This window comes from Manis javanica, chromosome 1 (genome assembly GCF_040802235.1).
Source record: "Manis javanica isolate MJ-LG chromosome 1, MJ_LKY, whole genome shotgun sequence".
In the NCBI taxonomy this organism is placed as follows: Eukaryota; Metazoa; Chordata; class Mammalia; order Pholidota; family Manidae; genus Manis; species Manis javanica.
The window spans coordinates 191,588,485-191,613,589 of NC_133156.1; the positions used below are offsets into that span (position 1 = coordinate 191,588,485).

The following is a 25,105-nucleotide window of genomic DNA, read 5'->3' on the forward strand; positions in this document are numbered from 1 at the left end:
GTTCTTTGTCAGAGTGGGAGAATTTAACCTAAAATTTTAAATTGAGTTAGTATGTGTAACTTATAGGAATTTTGTTTATAAACTGCTCTGAGTTTAAAGTAAAATGATTAGTTTACAGGGAATCGTATGCTAAAGATTTTCTCTTGTTTCCTTTGAAATTGTGAGTACTTTTATGAAACATTACTATTACCACTACAGCTAGTAGTAATTGCTACCATTTGTGACACATTGTAGCCTAACAATGCTTGAGAAGCCAAGCATGCCTAAGAGACACTGGTTTCTTTTAAGTCAGCTGATATCCCCTGTTTATAATGGCATCACTGTTACTATATTATAGATATTTATAAACTCAGAATCATTCTTGTTTCTTGACCAATTTTTTTTCCTTTAAAAAAAAATGAACTTAGTTGATATATACTTTCAAATTAAAATTTTTAGGAATATAATTCACATACAATTCACCCTTTTAAAATGTACAAATCAGTGATATTTAGTATATTCACTGGTTGTACAACCATTAACACTAATTCCAGAACATCGCTCCACAAAGAAACTCCATAGTCATTAGCAGTCAGTCCCCAGTTTCCCCCAAACTTCAGCCCCAGGCAACCACCAGTTGACTTTCTTTCCATATGGATTTGCCTATTACAGACACTTTGTGTAAATGGAACCATTTTTTCTGTTTCTCTCTCTCTCACATTATATATACTTTTATTCCTTTGTGACTGGCTTCTTTAACTTAGCATAATGTTTTCAGGTTTCATCCTTTAAAGTAGTACATTATCCAAGCTTTATGAAGATGAATGACTGTATTTTCTTTTAAGAAGTTTAGCTGTTTTACAATTTCAGAATTAGGGTTTTACAATTTTAATCCTTAGACATTTAGGTCTTTGATCCATTTTAAGCTAATTTTTGTAAGTGATATGAAGTTGAGGTACTTTTCAGGCAATAATACTTTTCATGCATAATTAATGCACTTAATTTAAAAGGTATGATTCAAGTTTTGAAAAATGATATACTTGTATAATTCTCCAGCACAATCAAGATATTGAACATTTCTGTTTCCTCATCAGTTCCATCCTGCCCTCTTACAGTTGTTCCACTCTCCCAACCAACCAGCCCGTGGCAACTGCTGATCTGCTTTCTGTTGCTGTAGATTATATTTGCATTTTACAGAATTTCATTTAAATGGAATAATACAGCATGTACTCTGTTGTCTCTGGCTTTCATTCAACATGAATTTTGAGATTGATAAATATTGTTGATAAATGGTTGGTAGCTTTTATTGCTGAGTAGTATATCCATTGTATAAATCTATTTATACATTCACCTACTGATGGGCATTTAGTTTTCCAGTTTTAAGCTATTAAGAAAAAGGCTGACATAAACATTTATATACAAGTCTTTTTGTGTAGATATGTTGGTTTCTCTTGGGGAAATACCAGGTAAAGAAATTGCTGAGCAATACATTAAGTATAAGATTAACTTTTTAAGAAGCTGCCAAACTGTTTTCTAAAGCAGTTGTACCATGCAGCAAATAAAAGTTCCATTTGCTTCACATCCTCACCAACAGCAGGTGTGGTCAGGCTTTTTAATTTGAGACCTTCTAGTTAGTATATAGTATTATTTCATGGTGGTTTGCTCTGCCCTTCTCTGATGACTGCTGTTGCTGATGTTGAGCATCTTTACATGTGCTTATTGACCGAGCAGTTTTTTTTTTTAACTGTGGTAAAATACACATAAAATTTATCATCTTAACCATTTTTAAGTGTATATAGTTCAGTGGTATTAAATACGTTCACATTGTTCTGCAACCATTACCACATCCATTCTTATAACTAAATTTCATCTCATAAAACTAAACTCTATACCTTTTAAACAATAATTCCCCATTCTCATCCTCGCCCTAGCCCATGGCAACTACCATGATACTTTTATTTCTATGATTTTGACTACTCTTAAAATACCTCATATAAGTAGAATCATACAGTATTTGTCCTTTTGTGATTAGCTTATTTCACTTAGCAAAATGTCCTGAAGTATCATCCTTGTAGCATATTGGAGAGTTTCCTTCCTTGTTAAGGCTGAGTAATAGTCCTTTGTATGGATGTACCATATTTTGCTTATCCGTTCATCCTTTGATGGATGCTTGGGTTCCTTCCACATTTTAGCTATTGCGAATATTGCTGCTAAGAACCTGGGTGTACAAATCTCTTTAAGATCTACAAATTGCTTTCAGATCTTTTGGATATATTCCCAGAAGTAGAATTGCTGGGTCATATGCTAATTTTATTTTTAGTTTTTTGAGAAACTGCTATACTGTTTTCCATAGCTGCTGTACCATTTTACATTCCCACCAATAGTACATAGGATTCAAATTTCTCCACATCTTTGTCCAGACTTTTATTTTCTGTTTTGTTTTGATAGTAGCCATCTTAATGTGTGTGAGGTGGTATCTCATAATAATTTTAATTTGCATTTCCTTCATGATTAGTGAAATTAAGAGTCTTTTCATGTGCTTGTTGGCCATTCATGTATCTTCTTTGGTGAAATGTCTTTTCAACCCCTTTGGGCATTTTTGAATCAGGAGGTTTGTTTTGTTGTTGAGTTTTAAGAGTTCTCTGTATATTGTGGATATTAATCCTTTACTGGATAGGTAGTTTGCAGATGTTTTCTCCCATTCTGTGGGTTGTCTTTTTACTATGGATAGTCTTATGCAGAAATTTAAAAACATTTTCATCAAGTCCAGTTTGTTTCTTTTTTTGTTATCTGTGCCTTTGGTCTCCTATCCCAAGAAATCACTGCCAAGCCCAGTGTCATGAAATTTTGGTCATATTTTTTTTTCTGAGAGCTTTGTTGTTTTAGGTCTTATATTTATATCCTTGTTCATTTTGAGTTAATTTTTTCATAGGGTGTTAGGTAAGGTTTGAACTTTGTTCTTTTCTTGCATGTGGACATCGAACTTTCCCAGCACCATTTCTTGAAAATACTGTCCTTTCCTCCATTGAATGGTCTAGGCACCCTGGTCAAAAATCATTTGACCATACATGTGAGAGTTTATTTTTGGGCTTTCTGTTCTCTTCCATTAGTTTATATGTCTGTTTGCCAGTACCACACTGATGATTACTGTAGTTTTTGTAGTAAGTTTTGAAGTCAGGAAATGTGAGTCCTCCAGTTTTGAAAACACTGTCCTCTCCCCCCTCTGAATGGCATTGGCAACCTTGTCAAAAATCATTTGACCATGTATGTGAGGGTTTATTTCTGGGCTCTCTATTCTATTCCCTTAGTCTATATGTTTATTTGCCAGTACCACACTGTGTTGATTATTATAGTAAGTAAGCTTTAGTAGCAAGTTTTGAAATCAGAAATTGGGAGTCCTGCATTTTTGATATTTTCTTTCAAGATTGTATTGGCTGTCTGGAGTCTCTTAAGATTCTGTATGAATTTTAGGATGGGTTTTTTTCTGTTTCTGCAAAAATCGTCTTTACGATTTTAGGGATTTCCTTGAATCTTTAGCACCTGGGATAGTATCAATATTTTAATAATACTCTCCTCTAGTCCATGAACATGGGGTATTTTTACATTTATTTATGTCTTTAATTTCTTTTAACAGTGTTTTATAGTTTTCATTGTAGAAGTCTTTCACCTACTTGGTTAAGTTAATTTCTAAGTATTTTATTCTTTTTGATACTATGTAAATGGAATTCTTCTTGTGATTTTCTTCTCATAGTTTTTATTGTTTGTATATAGAAATGCAACTGGATTTTGTGTGTTGACTTTGTATCCTGTTACTGTACTGAAGTCATTTATTAGTTTAAAAGCCTTTTTGTGGTATCTTTGGGTTTTTTACATACAAGAACATATCATCTACAAACGTAATTTTACTTCTTCCTTTCCAGTTTGGATACCCTTTTCTTGCCTCATTGTTCAGGCAAAAACTTCCACTACTATAGTGAATAAAAAGGATATCCTTGCCCTGTTCCTAATATTGGAGGAAAAGTCTTCAGTCTTCCAACTGTTAAGGATGATTTTCACTGTGGGCTTTTTCACATATGGCTTTCATTAGGTTGAGGTAGTTTCCTCCTGTTCCTATTTTGTTGAGGGTTTGATCATGAAAGGGTATTGAATTTTTATTAAATGCTTCTTCTATACCAGCTGAGTTGGTCATGTGGTCTTTTTCCTTCATTTTGTTGATGTGAAGTATTCTATTGATTGATTCTTATATGTTGAACCATCCTTGCATTCGAAGAAAAATCCCCCTTGATCATAATAATATAATCCTTTTAATACATTGCTGAATTCGTTTGGTAACATTTTATTGAGGATTTTTGCATCAATATTCATAAGGGATATTGGTCTGTAGTTCTCTTGTAGTGTTTTGTCTGGCTTTAATAATCAGAGTTATGCTGGTCTCATGGAATGAGTTAGGAAATGTTCCCTCTTCTGTTTTTTGAAGATGTTTGAGAAGGATTGGTATTAGTTCTTCTTTAAATGTTTGATAGAATTTACTAGTGAAGTTATTAGGACCACAACTTTTCTTTGTTTTAAGTTTTTTTATTACTGATTTAATCTCCTGGCTAATTATAGTCTCTTCAGATTTTCTATTTCTTCATGATTCAGTCTTGGTAGGTTTTATATTTCTAGGAATTTATCCATTTAATGTAGATTGTTCAGTTTCTTCGGTGTCCAGTTCTTAGTACTCTTATAATCCTTTATTTTCTGTAGAATTGGTAGAAAAGGTTCCATTTTCATTTCTGATTTTAGTACTTTTACTCTTCTGTCTCTTTTCTTCATCCTCCTAGCTAAAGGTTTTTCAATTTTGTTGTTCTTTTTATAAAGAACCAACTTTTGTGTTCATTGATCGTTTTCTGTTGTTCTAGTCTGTTTTGTTTATCTCTGCTCGGATCTCTGTTATTTCCTTCTTTCTGTTAGCTTTGGATATAGTTTGTTCCTTTTATAGTTCCTCAAGTTGTAAAGTTAGATTGTTGGTTTTTTTAATGTAAACATTTATAACTATGAATTTCTCCTTTAGCACTGCCTTCACTGTGTCCCCTAAGATTCATATTGACCTTGCATTCTATCTTCTTTTGTGAAGTGTCTGTTCATATCTTGGGTTTGGGGGAGTGTTGTTTGTTTTGGTCCTTGTAAAGATTTGTAAGTTTTTTTTCCTTTAATTTGGACAAGTTTTTGTTTTTTGTTTTTTTTTGCCAGGTATATATAGTGGGAATATTTGCATTCAATTTGTGTCTTGATTTTTTCATTATATTGACAGTGTCCTTTAAGCAGAGAAGTTTTTAATATTAACAAAATTTATATCCTACCTAAGAAATCATCATTCCAAGGTCACAAAGGTTTTCTCCCATGTTTTCATCTGTAAGTTTTATAGTAATCTTTTACATTTAGCTCTTTGTTACATTTTGAGTTAGTTTTTATAGAGTGAGAGGTCGAGGTTTTGTTCTATTATTTTCAAATAGCTACTCAATGTTTATATCACCATTTGTTGAAAAGACTATTCTTTCCTTACTGAAATATTTTGGTCCCTTTCTTAAAAATCAGTTATGTAGTATTCCTATATTTCCTGGCATGTTGGTATAGGTATACAAGTTAGCAGTGGGATTAGGAAAAGAGGAGGAAATGACTATTGAAGAGAAAGCTCTGAAAATCTCATCTTTTACATAAGTGGTGTTCTTATTAATTCATTTAAAGGACTGGTTTTATTTTAAACTTTTAACATAGAGTTTAGGTCAGTTGTAAATTTTACTTTTCATACTAAACAGTATTTTAATCTAAGAAATATTTCTTTTATTTTAAATGTATATGTGTAAAGTACAAAATACTTAGTTGGATTATTTTCTAAAATTATTGAGAATTGCTTTTTTGGCTCCAGAGTATCAGAGTATATAATCACTTGTGTGGAAAAGCAGGTTTCAATACTTTGTCTCTTAACTCATCTTATTGGAATGGTAAATGATATTTTTATTCACATTTTAATAATTTAAAAAATTATAGTACATTCTGAGCAGTATATGTTTTTTAAATCCTGTATTTCTTTTTTCCATTTTTTAAAATAAGGTGTCATTGATACACACTCTTATGAAGGTTTCACAAGAAAAACAGTGTGGTTATTACATACACCCTTATTATCAAGCCCCCCCCCCCCCCCATACCCATTGCAGTCACTGTCCATCAGTGTAGTAAGATACCACGGAGTCCCTATTCATCTTATTTGAGCTACACTGTCTTCCCCGTGACCCCACCTGTATTTCTCTTTTATATATATTTGTATGCTGCTATTGTGATAGAAATGCAACTGCCATTTCTGTTTCATTAAATACACCCTCTTAGATATTTTTCTCTTAATTTTTATAAGATTTGATTGTTACTAGCCATAATACATGTGAGTACATGTGGAATAAAATTTCTATAGTACATGGATTAATTTAATTTAGCCTTTAATTTGAAGTTTTATAGTGACCATATTATATTAATGGACATAGGGAAATGACATTTTCTTCTTATCTACAGTGGCAGCTAGACTGTCTTGCTTGCTTGCTGAAGTTAATATGCCAGTTTGCAGTTGATCCGTCCGATTTGGATTTAGCTTATCATGATGTCTTTGCCTGGTCTGGTATAGCAGAAAGCCATAGGAAAAGAACCTGGCCAGGTAAATCAAGAAAGGCTGCTGGTGATCATGCCAAGGGTCTTCATATACCAAGATTAACAGAGGTAAAGTACAGAAGTTACCATTAAATTACAGCAATGAATTCTATTTATGTTTTACCAGACATTGTATATTTTTGTTTTTTTCAGAGGGAAGAAATAACACCATTGCATAAGAAATACTAATCTAAATTACTACACTGTGACTTAACAATTGAAGTTACACCTTCATTTTAAGGCAGTAATAATTACGAAGCAGTAATGCTTTTCAGTTAATCATTCAAAATGCAGGAATGAATTATACACCATTTTAATGATAACTGTAGCATTTAGTTCATTATTCAGATCAGTAATTTATGTATGAGTGTATCAGGGTCCATTTTGGAAAACAAGCCACTCTAGGTATTTCAATATAGGAAATTTAAAATAGAGAACTGGTTTTACATATATGGGTTGGAGGGCTAAAAATACATAAAAGTAATGTCGAGGCAACTATTAACCACCCCTACAGTTTGAGGAACATATGGAAAGGACTATCAGAAAGAGAAGCATCTGTTGAACTTGGATTTAGGTCGCTAAGGAAGGGGCTGTGCTACTGCTTCTGAAACCAATGCCTCTTTTGGGTAGTACATTTGTGGAATAGTGCTAACAGAATAATATTTCTAGTGTCCCAGGTTGACAGAGCTTAATAAAAAAGCAGCTGGCAAAGGAGGGATTTAGTTTGTGATGTACCTGCCCTATCATCACAGAGCAAATCTGTTGAATAGAGCTGAAAGGAAATTGCATAATTACCAGTGTATCCAGCAATAAAAATGGAATTTTTTTGACATTGGATTCTGTTGTTCATGTGACAGGTATTTGCTCTGCCAACGTCTCCATAAGTGAATAGGGAGCAGGGAGAGATGAAGATGAGTGTTCAGTAAAATCTCTTCTTCGTTTTATAACCTTTTGAAAATGGTACCTGACCTAGAAATTTCAGAGTAATGAGTTGTTACTGATAAATACTGTGGTAAACATAGGTTTTAAACCGTTGGTGTAAATGGAAACTCAAAGCATATTTCCCTTTTGTAATTTTGAAAGTTTAATGGGAAAAGTGATCTCTGCTAGTGTTCCAGATCATTTACAGCTATACAATTGAAAGGACACATAAGGAATACATATGTTTAAATGTGTTCTACAATGTTGCATATTGTGAATTATTTACTTTGACCTTGAATTGCTGTAATGTTATAGTTTTTTCCAGAATGAACACCCTATTTTGGCATATTACATAGATAAGAAGAACAGAAATTTTGAAAATAATTTACTGTCGTGCATTATTTCATTTGTTCTCCTTAATAGCCTGTTAGAAGGTCCAGATTCAAAACTGAACTTTCAAATTCTATCCTATACATAGCTTTTCTGGAAGCTTTCCTGATTTTGTCAGGGACAGATTTAGTTGCTCCCCCCTTTTGTTCATTTGGCATATAGTATATACTTGTGTTAAAGTGCTTTCTGTATTGGCTGCACTAGACTCAAATCTCCAGGGTGGAAACAGTGCTTTATAAAATATGTTCTCAGAATGAGTTCCAGCCTGCAGAAGGGATTCAGTAATTCTTTATCTATAAACTAGCAAATTATTTTCTTTGATTGCAAGGATAAAAAACTGGAATCTGGACTTAAGTTATTTATTGGAATCATGCAGCTTGAACATTAGTAAACTAAACTTAAGGATTTTAAACCTAGAATCCATGTCCTATACTCATGGTATATTATATTGCTTTCCTTTATTTCAGGATGATAGTGAAATCTGCCACAGGTTGGCCTTTTTTCTCCTTATTTCAAAATAAGAAAATGTTTAATTCTTCATTTATCACCCCAGTAAATCACTGACATGTGCAACATATATTCTCACCCAATTGGGTGACATACAGAGAATATGTATAAATCAAAAATAAAGAATAATTTTGCTACTTTATTTCTACATTTTCACAAATTCTTTTTAAGTGCTGTTCTTAAGTTTGGTTACAAAATTCTTGTTTTCTAGTATTTGATACTTTTACAGTATTTTTGAATAGTTACAAATATTTTCAAATATTCTTAGGACATTCCTTGTCATAGATAAAAATCAAAATAATTTGGAATCTTGGATTAAAAATGTAATTTTATGTTTTAGTGTATTTAAAGATTTTTTTAATGTTTTTGTTTTAAAGGTATTTCTTGTTCTTGTGCAAGGAACCAGTTTGATTCAGCGACTTATGTCTGTTGCTTATACATATGATAATCTGGCTCCTAGGTATGAAGTTTTTACATGATTTATGTATGTATTTGTAATAAATAGTGTTTCACAGCTTCATTTTGAAAAATTTGAAACTTAACAGAAAATTTATTAGGTATTTTAATGAATTGATACCATTCACTTACATTTGCATATTGTTTTCAACATTTTGCCAGTTGTTAGCACATTTTAAGTATAAGTGTTCTCTGTATATCTGTGTGTACGCATATATTTACATATTGTCCTGAATCTTGTGAAAGTTTCACACATCATGACTATTTGCCCGTAAATACTTAAATGTGTATTTCCTAATACCAAAGACATTTTCTGAACTAGAGTAAAATATTCACATTTAGAAAATTTAATATTACTAAAATAATATCTCATACATAGTCCATACTCAAATCATCCCATTAATATTCTTTATAAGCAAGTTTTTTGCTGGTCCAAGATGATATACTACATTTAGTTGTCATATTTTTTTCATTTCCTTTATTCTGGAATACTTCAATCAGTTTTTCTTTCATGTTACTGATTTTTTCAGAGTAGCACAAACCAATTCTTTTATAAAGAACCTGTTTTAATTTAGGTTTTCTGATTGTTCTTCACGATTAGATTTAGATTGTACATTTTAGCAGTAATACTCTGTAAGTGATGTGTCTTTCCTAATACACCCTTGTGATGTCAGTTTCTCATTATTAGTGATACTAATTTTGATCCATTTATTTGGTTTCTTCCAGGTTTCTCTATAATAATGTTTCTGATTTTTTCCTTTTTAATTAAAAATAACTTGTGGGAAGATATGTTGAAATTGCTTAAAATTCCTGATCCTCATAAAACTTTCATTCATTGATTTTTTAGCATTCAGTGATGATTCTCACCTGAATTAAATATTAGTATAATGTTTGCAAACTAGTGATTTTTTTCTAACTCTTACCACTCCTTTTATGTTTATTGACATCCTATTATAAGGAAGAGCTTTCTCTTTTTCCCTTTTATTTATTTAATTAGTATCAATTTGAATGTGTGGATTTTTTTTTTCATTCAGTATGTTATAATTCATTACTGTTACTACTCACTTTACTCATCATACCTGATCAGTATCTGCTTTATCCCCACTAGACTTAAAGTTCTATATAGACTATATCTGATTTTGCTCATCATTGTATTTCAGTGCTACTCATCTTCATCGTTTATTAAACTTATGAATGGATAATGCAGGGAGACAAAGACAGTGCTATAACATGCCCTTCATTTGTATGATAAGAAGAATTTTACACTCCAACCACCAATTACTCTCCACTTCAGTAATTCTTAACTCTTCCTTCTTGTCCTCTATCACACACTCTATCTCACTGTCCCACACCTTATAATATATTGAATTAACAGGCAATTGAATGACTGTTTTAGTCTGCTTTTAGTTCTTCACAATTAAGAAATAACTCACTTGACTCTGTAAAACTCATAAAATGAAAAAGAAAATATTTCAGGTTTGATACCAGCTTCTGCTATGTAAGTTGGTTCACTCTGTAGCAGTGTTTGTTTTTAGTCTACAGTTCCACTTTTAAAACTAATTACAGTAGTCTTCCCTTTTTCACCCCACATCCCAGTGTTTTCTTGGCTCTGTTTCATGCCATTATCTTTTCATAGACTCCTGCCTTCAGTTCATATTTTACTAGGAGGTTGTTACCAGTCAAGGGAGCTGGAATGAACTTTTGTTATTAAAAACCTTCTATTGCTATAGATTAAAAGCTAGATAGGTAGTTTGCTCTTGGTAAAGTTAAGTATTTTATACCAATTTGATAAAAATTAAATACAAAGTATGGCCAAGTATTTGATTTATAAGTTTATCTCCTTAGAACCTTTAAATCAATATATGGGTGAATCTTGCTTTTTGAGAATTGAAAAGGTTATTTTATTAATTATACAGAGTGAATATGCTAGAAATTGGTTTTTGGTTTTTTATAAACAGTGTATTTATAAGGCAAATAGTAAAACCCTATTTATTGGTTTTGTTAAAATGAAAATTTTAGTATTTAATTTTCTTCAAATTGAGGTCACTAAATTTTCCATTGAAGTTACTAGAATCTGAGGGAGGGAAATACAGAATTAAATTAGTTTTCTCTATATTTTAATAATTTGCTTTTCACCATTCCTGACAGAAATTGGTATTAACAGTATAAAAGGAATGGCATTTTATGTCAGTGTGTGATTTCCTTTTTTAGGAGTCTGAAGTTTACACTCTAAACCATTATAACCTTTCTCTTTGTAATATGTGTCTCTTTAGTCTGAATCATGAGCACTTTCTGAGAGTTCATTTATTTCAATTAGTTTGTATGCACTCAGATTTCATTGAATTGAAGCAGTTATTTGGTGTGGGCTATAAGATTTTACCAGTGATTTTTTAAAATAAAAGATAAAGACCATAGGAGAAGTAAGTAAGGAGCTTTCTTAAAGTCTAGTATTTTTTGGGGGGCATAGTATAAACTTTAAAGGATATGTGGCCGTTTATTTTTAATTGATTGCAGAATTTAATTGATGGTGGTGTGTTTTTACAGAGTTTTGAAAGCTCAGTCTGATCACAGGTCTAGACATGAAGGTAAGGATTCCACAAAGTTATTTTTAATAGATAAAGATTTGAGTAACTAGATACATTTATATATGTAATTTTAGTAACGAGCATGTGTTTTCTTCAGAGCACAAGCCCTTACAGTTTTTGTTTTTTTTGTAATTTTTCTTTAGTTTCACATTATTCAATGTGGCTCTTGGTGAGTTGGGCTCATTGCTGTTCGATAGTGAAATCTAGCCTTGCTGACAGTGATCATTTACAAGACTGGCTAAAGAAATTGACCCTCCTTATTCCTGAGGTAAGGTAAAGATTAAAGATTGTTAGTATTATTATTCATGTTTTTTCATATTATTAGCATTTTGATAATAAAAAGAAAAGCTAATGGAAACAAATGGACATGATTCTATAAATACATCATGTTATCTGGAATGTGCTTATTTAATCCTTTAAGATCTAGAGTGTTTTGAACTATGTACACTTGAGTGTGAACATTAAACATTCTGTAGCATTCATATCTGTCTTTTTCTGAAATACTTGTTTACAGAGATTATTTTGCTTTGGTTTTTTTTTTTTTTTTTTTTTTTTTTTTTGAGAGGGCATCTCTCATATTTATTGATCAAATGGTTGTTAACAACAATAAAATTCAGTATAGGGGGGGTCAATGCTCAATGTACAATCATTAATCCATCTCAAGCCTAATTCTCGTCAGTACTTTTTTCTGGGGGTGGTGAGAGATTTGTGTTGGTGATTTGTGCTTTAGATTTTGCTTTGGTTTTTTTTTAAGTTGCTTTTTTCTGGGGGTGGTGAGGATTTGAGCCATTTGTGTTGGTGATTTGTGCTTTAGATAAGTTTCTTCTGCACTTTCTATTTAATTAGAGTATATCCTTGGAAGAGATAGTAAAAATAAATAAAATATATTTTCTTTTGATTCCAGTATTGACAGGAGGTCAATATAATTTTCACTAACCTTATCTTGGTATATTACTCACACCATATTCCTAAGTGTAATAGTAGAAACACACTCTTACTAATACATTTAGCCACACATAGATTTTAGACAGCATTATCTAGTATTGTTAGCTCTGAATTGAATGCTTATGTGTTCTCGTTCAGGCTCTGTCCCAGGTAGCCATTTTAACATTTGGACAAGATCCTAAGAATCTGTAAAATGTTCTGGTTTAAGTACTTCTAAGTTGCTTCTAGTTCTGAAAACCTTCTATTCTGTGACCTAATCTTATAAGTAAAGTATTATGAATATCCTCTCCTTAATCACTTTTGTATTTGTTTTTATATTTTTTTGGTTTGTTTTTATGGCTGTATTTGGGAATTTCTAAAAAATGTTTTTACGTATTACTGTATGCTTTGGAGTATTGATATATGTTATGTGCATGAGTATGTGATCAGAACATTGCATTTTACAATATATTACTAAAGCAACCTAACATGTTATTTCTGCCAATATATTAACTTTAAGATTAACTTTTTAATAGTAATTCACACTGTCTTTGGAACTTGCTTTTTCATTTAGACTGCAGTCCGTCATGAGTCTTGCAATGGTCTTTATAAGTTATCTCTGTCAGGGCTGGATGGAGGAGACTCAATCAATCGCTCTTTTCTGCTGTTGGCTGCCTCAACATTGTTGAAATTTCTTCCTGATGCTCAAGCACTAAAACCTATCAGGGTAAGATTTTTACTGTGTTGAGGAGTAGTTTCTATTTCTGCCATTACTTTGGCTCCAGCTTTTGTTGTATTATATCTTTGCAGTAATTTTGAGTACTTATTTACTGTATGTAGTTTTCAACAAAAGGATAGTAGTTACATAGCTCTTAAAACAACAGTATTGTGACATTGTGTCCATGATAAAACCAGGAATGGAGTGCTTTGATTTCAGCTCTGTGAGATCTCTCATGGATATTCTGTTTTGGAGATAGCATTTGTTCTTACTAGGTTCAGGACCTTGTGTTAATAGTAAGTTAATAATAGAAATATCATCAATGTAGCCTTTTTCTCATTCAGTCACACAGGTTTTGGTTGTTTTTTGTATTTAATATTTTAAATACTGAAATTTCAATTTCCTTCCCTTCTCCAATGTATCTGCTAGCCTTGTAAAAGCCTTCTGCTCCAAAATTAATCCAGACTTCATTAATAAATTAGGAAATTTTACTAATTCCAGAAATAGAATGCATTTGTAGGATTTATATTTTCTTCCTCCATATTTACCTATTGTCACCTGTGTATGAAATATAATGAATTTTTTATTTTTCAAATTTCAAAACTGTAATAGATCATTGCATGTGGGTAGATTTATATACACTTACATTCTATAGGTTTCTTCTGTTTTCCCCATTTTAATTGGATTCTTAGTTTGTATCACATTATTTAGCATTATGTATCATTTATATCTTTCTTTTTCCAAGTAGGTCATAAGTGATTTGAGAGTAGTGTTTTTCTGAGAGTTCACATACTGTTCACTTAAGTACCTAGTATTCTCATTTTACAGAAAGTAGGAGTATTTTCTCCATTTTTTGTTAAACTTTGGAAACTGTTTAGTTCATATAGGGACTTAATTTTTCATAAAGCCTATATTCTTAAATGTACTATAATTCTAAGTTATTTCCCTTTTTAAAATGCTTCACAAAGTTAAAAATTTTTTTTTAATAGATAGATGATTATGAGGAAGAACCAATGTTAAAACCTGGATGTAAGGAGTATTTTTGGTTGTTGTGCAAATTAGTTGACAACATACATATAAAGGACGCTAGCCAGGTATGTTCAGAAAAGAATACATTAATTTGTTAATACATATGAATTATGCACATGTATTTTCATGATTTTATGGGTCCTTATTAAGGGCATTTTTATCTATAATGAGTTGAAAATGTCATAATTTTTCTACTGTATTTGTACCTTTCTGTTCTGCTCTAATTCCTTTCTTCTTTTACTTTAACCTTACTTGAAATGTCTTCATCTGGTACCATAAAAATAATTTCCTGTCTCTTCTGAGTAACATCTGTATATGTAAAATCTTATTTTCAATGTGAATTTTAGACTTTAAATATTCAGCTTTCTATAATAGCATGTGGATTTGGAGTTCTGAATATTTAAAGTAAAACTACAATTCAAGTAGAAATCTGAAGCTAAAGAAACACTATCAGTTTGCAGTCTACTAATTTTCTTGTACTAGATGAAAATATTTTTGTCCAAAGAAATGTTTAGAACAAGCTGATTTCAAAGACAAATTTTCCACTTAAGGACTTTTTTTCTCCTTTATACATTTACTAAGCTATTCAAGTGATCTCAGAAAAAATGAGGGACACTAGAAAGATACATTATTTAGGAAATACTTCCTTGAGTTCTTTTCATGTATTTTAATCAAAAGGCAATATATACGCTTTACATTTTAAAAATCCTGTAGTGCTTGAACTTCTTACATTTAAGAACTGTTTACATCTGAATTTTTATTCTGCTTCATTATAAAAATTAATGTTTATCATGTTTTAATTTAATTATTCATTAGATCTTGATGCCAGGCATTTTTTTTTAATGGGGTTGCCTTATTTGAAGTTAGGAATCTAGTGTTTCTTGCTTGCCAGTCAAAGTAATTTTCCTTCTTAGCGATATGAGTTTCTTTGAGAATCCTCTTAAGTTCAGTTTTATGAAATCTCTTGTAATTTTGTTGCTCAGCTATAATGAGAAAACTTTCTGAAATTGTTTAACTGTACATTTAGGTTCGTTTTTAAAGCCTAGTTTTAAGGTGGCATAAACAAACCTCAGTGGGTGAGTTGTATGGTCTGTGATGATGTCTCAGTAAGATCATTAAAGAGAAGATAAAACAACAAGTCTTATGTCTTTGATGAATTACTGTGACTGTCAGAAATTACTACATTCTAGGGTTCTTTTTCAAAGACTAATGATGTGTTTACTTTACACCTATGGTTTTATTAACTGACATCTTACATAAGAGTAGCTTGTAGTGTTTATGATTTAATTGGTGTATTAATGAATTTGGAAGATTCATATTCTTCTTACTTAAAAGGATTTTTTTGTTTGGTGATCTTTGACTGACTGAATGTAAAAATATGTACTTGAATTTTTTATTTTCTCTTTCTGTTAAGACAACACTCCTCGATCTAGATGCATTGGCACGACATTTGGCTGATTGTATTCGAAGGTAAAATTTGATGTAAAATTGACATACACTGTTGAGGAAAGATAAAGGATATAATTATGTGAAGTATCTTGTTTTGCTTGTATTCTGTTTTGTAGCAGGGAGATCCTTGATCATCAAGATGGTAATATTGAAGATGATGGGCTTACAGGACTCCTAAGGCTTGCAACAAGTGTTATTAAACACAAACCACCCTTTAAGTTTTCAAGGGAAGGACAGGTAGGTATTAAGACATCCAAATGTGTATATGAAATATGACTGAAACCTTTTTTGTTGTTGCATTATATGTGGATATGTTACATTTCCTTAACCATGCAAACAAAGTTTGCTAGAACTTTATTACTGCAGGAGAAATGACCTTGAATAAAATGAACCCTAGAAATATAAATCTTAGGCTTGGCTTTAGAATGCAGAAACAAGTTTTAATTCCTGTGACTGTAAATAGAAAGGCAAACTCTACTTTAATGGTACAGTTCTGTAGGATGGAATCTTTTGAATTAATAGCTTATACAGTGGAATTAGTAAGTAGTCATTATAGTGTATCTTTTGCCTTACTGTTTTCATATTTTAAAGGCCCATTTAACATAAAAGGTATTCAAAAGTATTACCGAGTATTTGATAACACCTAAGGGCTGTACCAGCAAATGTTGATTACTCTTTAGGTTAAGTTATTCACTATACCATTAATACTTTTGTCACTGCCTGTGTTTAGGGAGACAGTTATGGTTTGGAGCATTGTTTCCTTGAGGCAATGATTGTGTCAGGAAACACAGAAATAAGCAAAAGGATGAAGGCTGTGCCCCATGGGAATAGACTGAGAGGTTCTTGAGATAAACCTCAAGTGATACCATTCTGTGATCTTCATGTTAAAAAATGAATACATTAAAAAAGGAAAAAATACAATTTTAAAAATTGAATACAGAGGGAAATAATTTAATCTTTATTGACATTTATGTTGCTGCTAAATTGTAAAAAAATATACCACAAAACTGCAAGGATTATCTTTGCACACCTGTCCCATTATATACCTATATAAATTCTTTAAAGTGAATTTGATTAATTTTAATCAGAAAACATAAGTTTACAAAAGACTATATGTCAGTTTATACTCTTAGTCACACTATATGAGAATGCCACTTTCTCAGACATCTCCACATTCCTTAAGTGACTCTCATCTTTGCCAGTCTTACTGTTGCTTTAGTGTTATTTGTTTACTTGTTGTTAGAAGACAAGTGTCTTTTCATTATGTATTTTCTATTTATATTAATTTGTGAATTTTCTGATTATAATCTGTATGTGTTCTGTCATTTTCCTTTTTATTTATTTGTAAAAGTTCTTTTGAAAATACCAGTTCTCTATTACATATGTAGTAAATATTTCCAAAAGTCTTATTTTTCCTCATTATTCATGTTTTTTTTCAAGGTCACTTGTTTCTCCTTCTCTCTTTTGTTCATTGATTTATACAAATAATTATCTTAGGCATAGTTTTTAAGACCTTATAAGCTAGATATTGTTACTAAATCCCATTTTGGCAGGTAACACTAAGGCATAAACAGGTTAAGCAACTTCCCTTACTCATGTTGTTCAAACTCTTCACTTGGCTGAGCTTTTAACCGCTAAGCAGTACCTGTCTACAGACATTAAAACCTTAAACACAGTTTTATAGTTTGCTTTTTTCACCTACATTAGAGATTTTCCATTCAGTATATATACAGTTAATTTACTCCATTTAACAACTGCATAACATTCTTTTTTGAATATATTTAATATATCTAATTAGCTTTCTAATGATGAATATTGTCTTACACTATTACGAGTGATATTACAGTGTATACATCCTCACTTAGGAAATCTGAAGGAAAAAATTCTAGAAGTATTATTTCTTGTTCACAGGGTAGGTGTCTTCAAGATTTTTGTCAGTATAACCATGTTGCCCTCTGTGAAGGCTGAGCCAATTTTTGGTCTGACCTACAATTTATGTGAGCGAGTGCCTCTTTCCCCACATTCCTGTTAACCCAGTGTAATATCAGATATTTTAATGCCAGTCTTACAGGTGAAAAATTCCTAGTTTTTTCTGTTTTTTGTAATTATGAGTAAAGTCGAGCTGCTTCTCGTGTGTGTGAAGGTCATTTATTTGTGTTATCTTTCCTACTCAAATACTTTCCTCATTTTCCTATTATGTATATTTATTTAGTCCTTTTCTTACTAATCTGCAACTTTTTTTATGTAAAGGAAATTATCCCTTTGTAATATGAATTGCAAATACTTTTTTTGTCTTAACTCTAGTTTTGGTTTTGCTTGTTCTTCTGAACAGAATTTTTTTTTCATTTTCATATCATCAGATTTACTAATCTTTTCATAGCTTCTGAATTTTCTGTTATACTTTAAAAATTATTGTTTTCTCATATTTTCATAATTTTATACATTACATTTAATTTTGTTCTGTAGGAAACTTACTGAGATAAAAAGGATGAAATGGGGAGATAACTTCTTTTCAGATAGCTACCTAGCTGTCCTAATATCTGGCTAGTTTATTTTTTATTCACATTGTAGAAATGCCTCATTTCTCATATAGTATCTTCTAGAGATGGTCCATTTCATTTTTCTTTTTCAGAATTTTCTTGGCTGTTTATTTTTCCACATGAACTTTATAATCATTTTGCCTCATTCTTTGAAAAATTCAAATTCAAGTTTTTTTTTACTGGGGTCATGTTAAATGTATAGATTGATGTAGAAAAATTTACATCTTGTTATATTGAACTTGCCTAATAAGCAAGAACAGGATATTTCTTCTTATTTATGTAAGACCAGTCATTTTCTGTTCTTATCTGTAAAGTTTTCATTTAGAATTTGAATTTTTAAGCATTTCTGAATAAAGTTACCTAGGAATTTTACCTTCTCTGCTGGCATCAGAAATGAAATCTTTTATTCAGTTATGTTTCCTAGCTAGTTTAAGTGTAATAAGGATTTTTCTGTATGATTGCAGGCCATCTTACATTTGTTTATTGTTGGTAGTTTTTTTTTTTCATTTATCTTTGCTGTTGCCTTCAGTATTATCTTTGATTTCCCTTTTTTTAAAAATTTTCCCATTTGTTTTTAGTTTATTATCTGCAAGTAATTATTTTACTTATTAATTTTTAGGTCTTAACCTCTCTTCATTCTTTTCACTTGTTTAATTTTGTCTAGGCCCTCCAGAAAATGTTAAATAATAGTTGTTTTTTTGTTGTTTAATAATATTGTTTATTGAGAAACTTTTAATGTTTGTATAGTAACAACTAGTTTCCCATTGTTGTTTGGTGAGATGGGATACCTTTAGAAGCTACTGTACAGGAGAGATACGTGGTTTTAATTAACATTTTGACTGCTTCACTAATGCTCTAGGTGGAGATTTAGACTCTAGGTAGAGAACTAGGATGGCAAGTGTGTTCATCAGGGGTTCATGTAGGAAGTTTTGGAGTGATTCCAGAGAAGGATGATGGTGAAAAGTGGTTGGATTTGGGGTATTTATTGAAGGTACAAATCATAAGCCTTTAAATTTGGATAGGGTTTTGAGGAGGCAGGAGAGAGAGAGAAATTAATTTAAGAATGACTTCCCAGTTTTAAGTTTGAGAAATTAAGTGAATGATAATACTATTTACTAAGAAAGAGAAAACTCAGGATAGATCAGATTGGGGAGAGTAGAGATGTCAAGATCAGGAATCCTATTTTGGACATGTTAAATTTGAAATGTAAATTAGGTATTCAAGTGGAGGTATTTAAGGCAGTTGGTTTTGGTGTAATATTAAAAGTCTTCCTTGCCTCCAAGATACTTAAAATGCCTTTCTAACTTAATGACTTTACATAATTATTTAAGAATTTAAAAAATTTTTGTCTACAATTTACTTTTAGTTCAGAAGTGTAGAGAGCCTTATAGTAAATATTTTAGGCTTTGCAGGTCATGTAAGGTCTTTGGCACCACCATTACCACCACCACGACTAACTACTACTATTGCTTCTCCTGCCTCTCCTCTCTCTTTCTCCCTTCTTTTCCCTTCCTTCCTCCTCCCATCTTCTAATTCACCTTTAAAAATACACCTGTGCAGAATATCTAGCAAATAAATATATCAAGCAAATGGATGATTAAGGCTCATTCCTGATTCTTTTGCAAGTGATAGATCTGATAAGGGATTAATATCCAAAATATATAAAGATTCATTACAACCAACACCAGAAAAACAATTAACTTGAACAAAAAATGGGCCAAGGCTCTGAATAGACATTTTTCCAAAGAAGACATACAGATGGCCAACAGATACATGAAACAATGCTCCACATCACTAATTGGGGAAATGGAAATCAAAACCACAATGAGATACCACTTCACACCAGTCACAGTGTCTGATATCAAGAAGATAAGAAAAAATAAGTGTCGACAAAGATGTGAAGAAAAGGAAACCCTTATACACTGCTGGTGGTAATGTAAATTGGTGAAGCCACTAGGGGAAGGAGTATGGAGGTTTCTCAAAAGCTAGAAATAGCCATAAGATCCAATAATTCTACTAATGGGAATTTACCCAAAGAAAACACAGTCACTAATTTAAGAAGACATGCCTACTCCTCTTTATTGCAGCACTATTTACAATAGCCCAGATATGCAAGCAACCAAAATGTCCAGCAATAGTAGATGAATGGATACATATTTTAGGCTTTGCGGGTCATGTAAACATAATGTGTATATATGTGTACATATACATAATGGAATGCTCAGCCATAAAAAATAATGACACCTGTCCATTTGTGACAACATGGATGGACTTAAAAAGAGTAATACGCTAAGTGAAAAAAGTTAGAGAAAGTCAAATACCAGATGACTTCACTTACATGTATAATCTAAAAAAAAAAAGGAACAAACAAAACAAATAGACTCATAGACAAAAAACTAGTGAGATTTCTTGATGTGGACAATGGTTACATAAGTCAAAATGCATCATACTGTAAGATTTGGGCATTTTATTGCATATACCTCAAAGACTCAGGTCTGATTCTTAAGAACTGACAATCTAATGGTTCATTTGTTCAGCAGGTAATTATTGAGAAACCTGCTTTATGCAATATATGTAGTTACTCTCACAAAGCTGTGAATGGGATACCATCAGGGATATGAAAGATGAGATGATATTGACATGTTTAGGAAAGACTTCGATAATCATAAAGTTTTTGTAATGATTAAGTTTTCCTAAGGAGAAAAGGGGAACATTTAAGTCATACAAAGGAATATAAATAAAAAGTCACAGGAAACCAGTGGGTATGTGCAGGAAATTGAATGGTTAGTTCAGTTCAGCTTGAGTTTGAAGAAATATTGGTAGAACTTTGGGAAGCTAGGTAGCTATCTGTTTTGTTCACAGGAAATCATTTTTATATATACAATAAAAAAATATTAGTAATTTTAAAGAGGGGGCCTTTGAAACTTTTGATCAGTCAAATAACATCAGGAATATATAGTATAGCAAAAATTCTGGTAACAGATTGAGAGGACCCTCAAACTGTTCTTACATAAAGAATTTCGGAAAACTAGATTTCCACTCACAGATTTAAAATTTTTTAAAGATTCCTAGGTTTTCAAGTTTAAGTATTTTTAAAGGGTATAATACCAAGAAATTGTGGAAATAAAAATATTTCCTGTGCCCACGTGTGGTCTTGAATTTCTTCTGTATTTAAATATCATTATATTATATTTATTTGGGCACAGGCAGTCAAAGCAACGTAAATATACTTTAGTTTTTCCAATTAAATATGAAACATTAAAATGAAATTTTACTGAAAACATACATTAATAAGGATAGGACTTTTAAATTTTATATAGTTGTTGTTATTATTTAGTCAGAGTGATCATGCATTCATTCTCTTCCTACTTCATATTTTTACAGATGTAATTCTGAGAAACATTATTTACATAATGGAAATGTAAACCTTGTTCACATAATGTTTATGGTGGGAATGGAAGTTTTTGTTTTAACAGTGTTACTTAGTTCTTTGAATTCTTATTACATATCAAAAATCAAATTATGATCTGTCAACAGAAACTATTTTTAATAGTCTCTCAGGTAGCAGTCTGTGGTTCTTTCTGTGAAGTATACCAAAATGGCTTCACCATTATTTATCAAATAGATATGTTAATATACACACTACTCTTTCACTTAGAGACAGTTGCTTTCCTGGCAAACTGAGGGTAAGAAGAATGAAAATGTTCATTTCATTATGCTTTACCTCCTGTATTCCTGGTAAAATGCTGTTACTTTATCAAGTTTTTAAGTACATTTCATCAAAGCTTTGGAACTATGGATGTTCAGCTCATTCAGTTTCTGGATCTAAACTGATTGGCAGATAGTTCAAGTAATGTTTGACTTTATTTTCTGGTTCGAGTTAATGTGTTACTTTGTGTCCCCAAGACAGTCATCTTACCTCTGAATTTTTAAGATTTTACACAGGATGCAATCTTATTATCAATTTGTGAACTATATGGAATAAGCCCCTGTTCACTTGCCGTATTTCTGAGCCCAACTTTTCTTTGCAAAATCAGAAATTATACATTGTGCTTTCTTTCACAGTAGTGAGATAAAAGAGCTGAGGTCATTAATGGGAAATATTTCAAATTGTTCTTTATTTGGTACCTGTGTCAGAGGTTCCCAAGACCACCCCCCAATTCAGTGATCACTAGAAGGAGTCAGCATGTGCTTGTGCTCATGGCTAACATTTATCAACATGTGATGATACGAAATGAAATCAGCAAAAAAAAATAAAAAGCATGGGCCCAGCTCAGGTGGAAACCAGATACACTCTTCTTTCCCAGTGGAATTGTACAGCATGTGCTTAATTTTCCCATCAGTGAGAGTGACAACGTGTGCGTGATGTCTACCAGGAGTCTCTCTTGAGCCTACGAGCTTACTCTCTTTGGTAAAGTAGCAAAGGACCAGTTAAGAAAGAACAGGTAGGAAAGGTGACCCTTTCTCAGGCAGATCAAATTTAGGAAAAAGTACTTCTGGAATGTGCTTTACATGATAAAACCTTGCACCTCAGTTTGAACTTAACTGGTATAGAAGTTTAAAGTTAGTCATCTGAAATCTAATTCTGGCATCTTCCAATTGTATGACTCCAGGCATGGTTCTTAACCTTTTTTGTTATTCTATTTTGGGGCCATTGAAGAGTACCTGGCGCCTCCAAGTACTAAGTTACGGTGCTGCTTTTCTGCTCTTGCTGCTGTGCTGCGGCTGGTATTATTACTCAGAGTGAAATAAGGAGAAACTTAGTAAATAGGCAGTCAAGATTGGGAATAATGAGTCCTTAACAAAAACTTGGTCAATTAATGGCGTAGAAAATAATAGCCTTGCTGCTGGGAATCTGTAAGAATGAGGCTATTAGGTATCAAGAGGGAGGGAAGAGTAAAGGTGATTACTACCCATTCCATTTTCTTTTAGAAATCTGAACATTGGAAAGACTTTCAGATGACGGTATATGATGCTACTTTGAATTTTTAAAGTCTTTTTAGTAAGTTGTAGATTGTCATGTAATGTAGTTTACTTTATGTAAGTTACTCATTGTATTTGAAATATAATTAATATTCAAGTTTAGATAATATACTTGGTCTTTCTCTTTTTTCCAGGAATTTTTAAGAGATATCTTCAATCTTCTGTTTTTGTTGCCTAGTCTGAAAGATAGACAACAGCCAAAGTGCAAGTCACATTCTTCAAGAGCTGCTGCTTATGATCTGTTAGTAGAAATGGTAAAGGGATCTGTTGAGAACTACAGGCTAATACACAATTGGGTTATGGCACAACACATGCAGTGTAAGCATTCTTCCTGTCCTTTAACCTTCCTAAATTTTATATGCAGAGATGAGATTTTGGAGGGCATGTTTTAAAGAAAAAATTCACTGTTCACACACTTTAACATGATAAACTGTTGCTGGGACATTAAAAAGTAAAAATTGGCTGTTTAAAAAAAACACAGTTGTGAAGAACTTTTTTATAGGTATCTGTAATACTTTGGCAGTTTTTGTTAAAATAATTTAATGCCAAGTAAAATCAAGTTTTGACAGTCCTTTGGATTTTTACGTAATGAGTGAGTTTTAGTATGTTTTCTTACTAACTCTAAAAATTACCATATACCATATGTAATATCTTGTGTGTATTAGCTAAAGTGATGAAGGTAGTGGCTATTAATTAATAAAAGAAAAATGTATTGTTTAATAGTTTGTTTGGGGGACATCTTTTTCTCCCTCTTTTTTCAGCAGCTCATGCACCTTACAAATGGGACTACTGGCCTCATGAAGATGTCCGTGCTGAATGTAGATTTGTTGGCCTTACTAACCTTGGAGCTACTTGTTACTTGGCTTCCACAATTCAGCAACTTTATATGATACCTGAGGCAAGACAGGCTGTCTTCACTGCTAAGGTACAGTTCTCCTCACTTTAAAACTATGAAACAAAATTTTTTTTATTTTGTTGATAAATCTTGATTATTTCAATTTAGTAAAATATTGATAAAATTACTTAAGAATTAAAAAATGACAATCACATAACTTGCTATCATATTTTAATTATTTCTATATTCCAATACATTAATGTATTGAATACAATACATTTTACATTTTAATACATACACATTATAACCTTGTATATATAATTTCTTGATTTCTCAAAAGAAAATAAAGTTTTAGAATATACATGCTTGGTATATACAATGAACATGAGATTTTCAGTAAAAAATAAAATTTAATCATGTAGAAAATAAGCAAAGCCGGAAGCAAAGTAGGGAAATTACCAGAATCACTGAACATGTTTCGTTTATATTTTTCCCAAAGTAAATTTGAATGTGGGCCTAGTTGGTTTGGGTAAGCTCTGCTTCATGTTATATTTGTTAAACTTGCTCTTTCTAGTTTTCATTCCTTTTTACCATGGGCTATTTTTCAGTTTGCCTTCTGCACTGCTTTTATAATTTCTTGGCAAACTTACTTTATGCTTGTGTTTGGGTTTTTGTCTTCCTCCATTATGTCATCTTGATGTCCTTGCTTACCTCTACCCCAACCCCAGTAAAGTATTACAATTCTTTATATACCTTCAGTGAGTCCTTAATATATTTAAATTATGCTTTCAGGTCTCCAATTTATAGTATATTTATGTGGGGTTTTTTTTTTAGCTTAACATTAATGCTTTTATCTTCTAAACTGATTATAATTAGAAATAGTTGAATAATTGCTTCATTTAGTATATGGAGATTTTTGTGACTCAATTTGCTGGCACCATCTGCATAATTTCATGGAATCAGTTATTAAGAAAGAGGTATGTTTTTAGTGATTTTTCTTTTTACCTGGTGACTTGGCCATATTTCATGGTTTCAATGCTTACCTGTTAGACATCAGCACTCTCAGGAATTAATGTGTAGCAGAAGGAACAAATGTGTTAATTTTAAGTCT

At 31.7% G+C, this 25,105-nt stretch overlaps 1 protein-coding gene across 3 annotated transcripts in view; it reads left to right on the plus strand.

The window, feature by feature from the left end:
• Nucleotides 1-25,105, plus strand: part of USP34 (ubiquitin specific peptidase 34) — a 241,368-nt gene that overhangs the window by 160,744 nt on the left and 55,519 nt on the right. For 2 of the 3 annotated variants that reach the window (XR_012121111.1, XM_073212721.1), the window contains 10 exons: nt 6,526-6,726; nt 8,853-8,935; nt 11,476-11,516; nt 11,660-11,784; nt 13,015-13,167; nt 14,148-14,252; nt 15,602-15,657; nt 15,753-15,873; nt 23,294-23,477; nt 23,921-24,084. Coding sequence is in view for 2 of the 3 variants with exons in the window: in XM_073212721.1 (XP_073068822.1) it covers nt 6,526-6,726; nt 8,853-8,935; nt 11,476-11,516; nt 11,660-11,784; nt 13,015-13,167; nt 14,148-14,252; nt 15,602-15,657; nt 15,753-15,873; nt 23,294-23,477; nt 23,921-24,084 (1,233 nt within the window). In the remaining variant the exon portion in view is untranslated. The remainder of the gene's footprint in view (nt 1-6,525; nt 6,727-8,852; nt 8,936-11,475; nt 11,517-11,659; nt 11,785-13,014; nt 13,168-14,147; nt 14,253-15,601; nt 15,658-15,752; nt 15,874-23,293; nt 23,478-23,920; nt 24,085-25,105) is intronic. The other variant, XM_073212722.1, reaches the window with a different exon arrangement.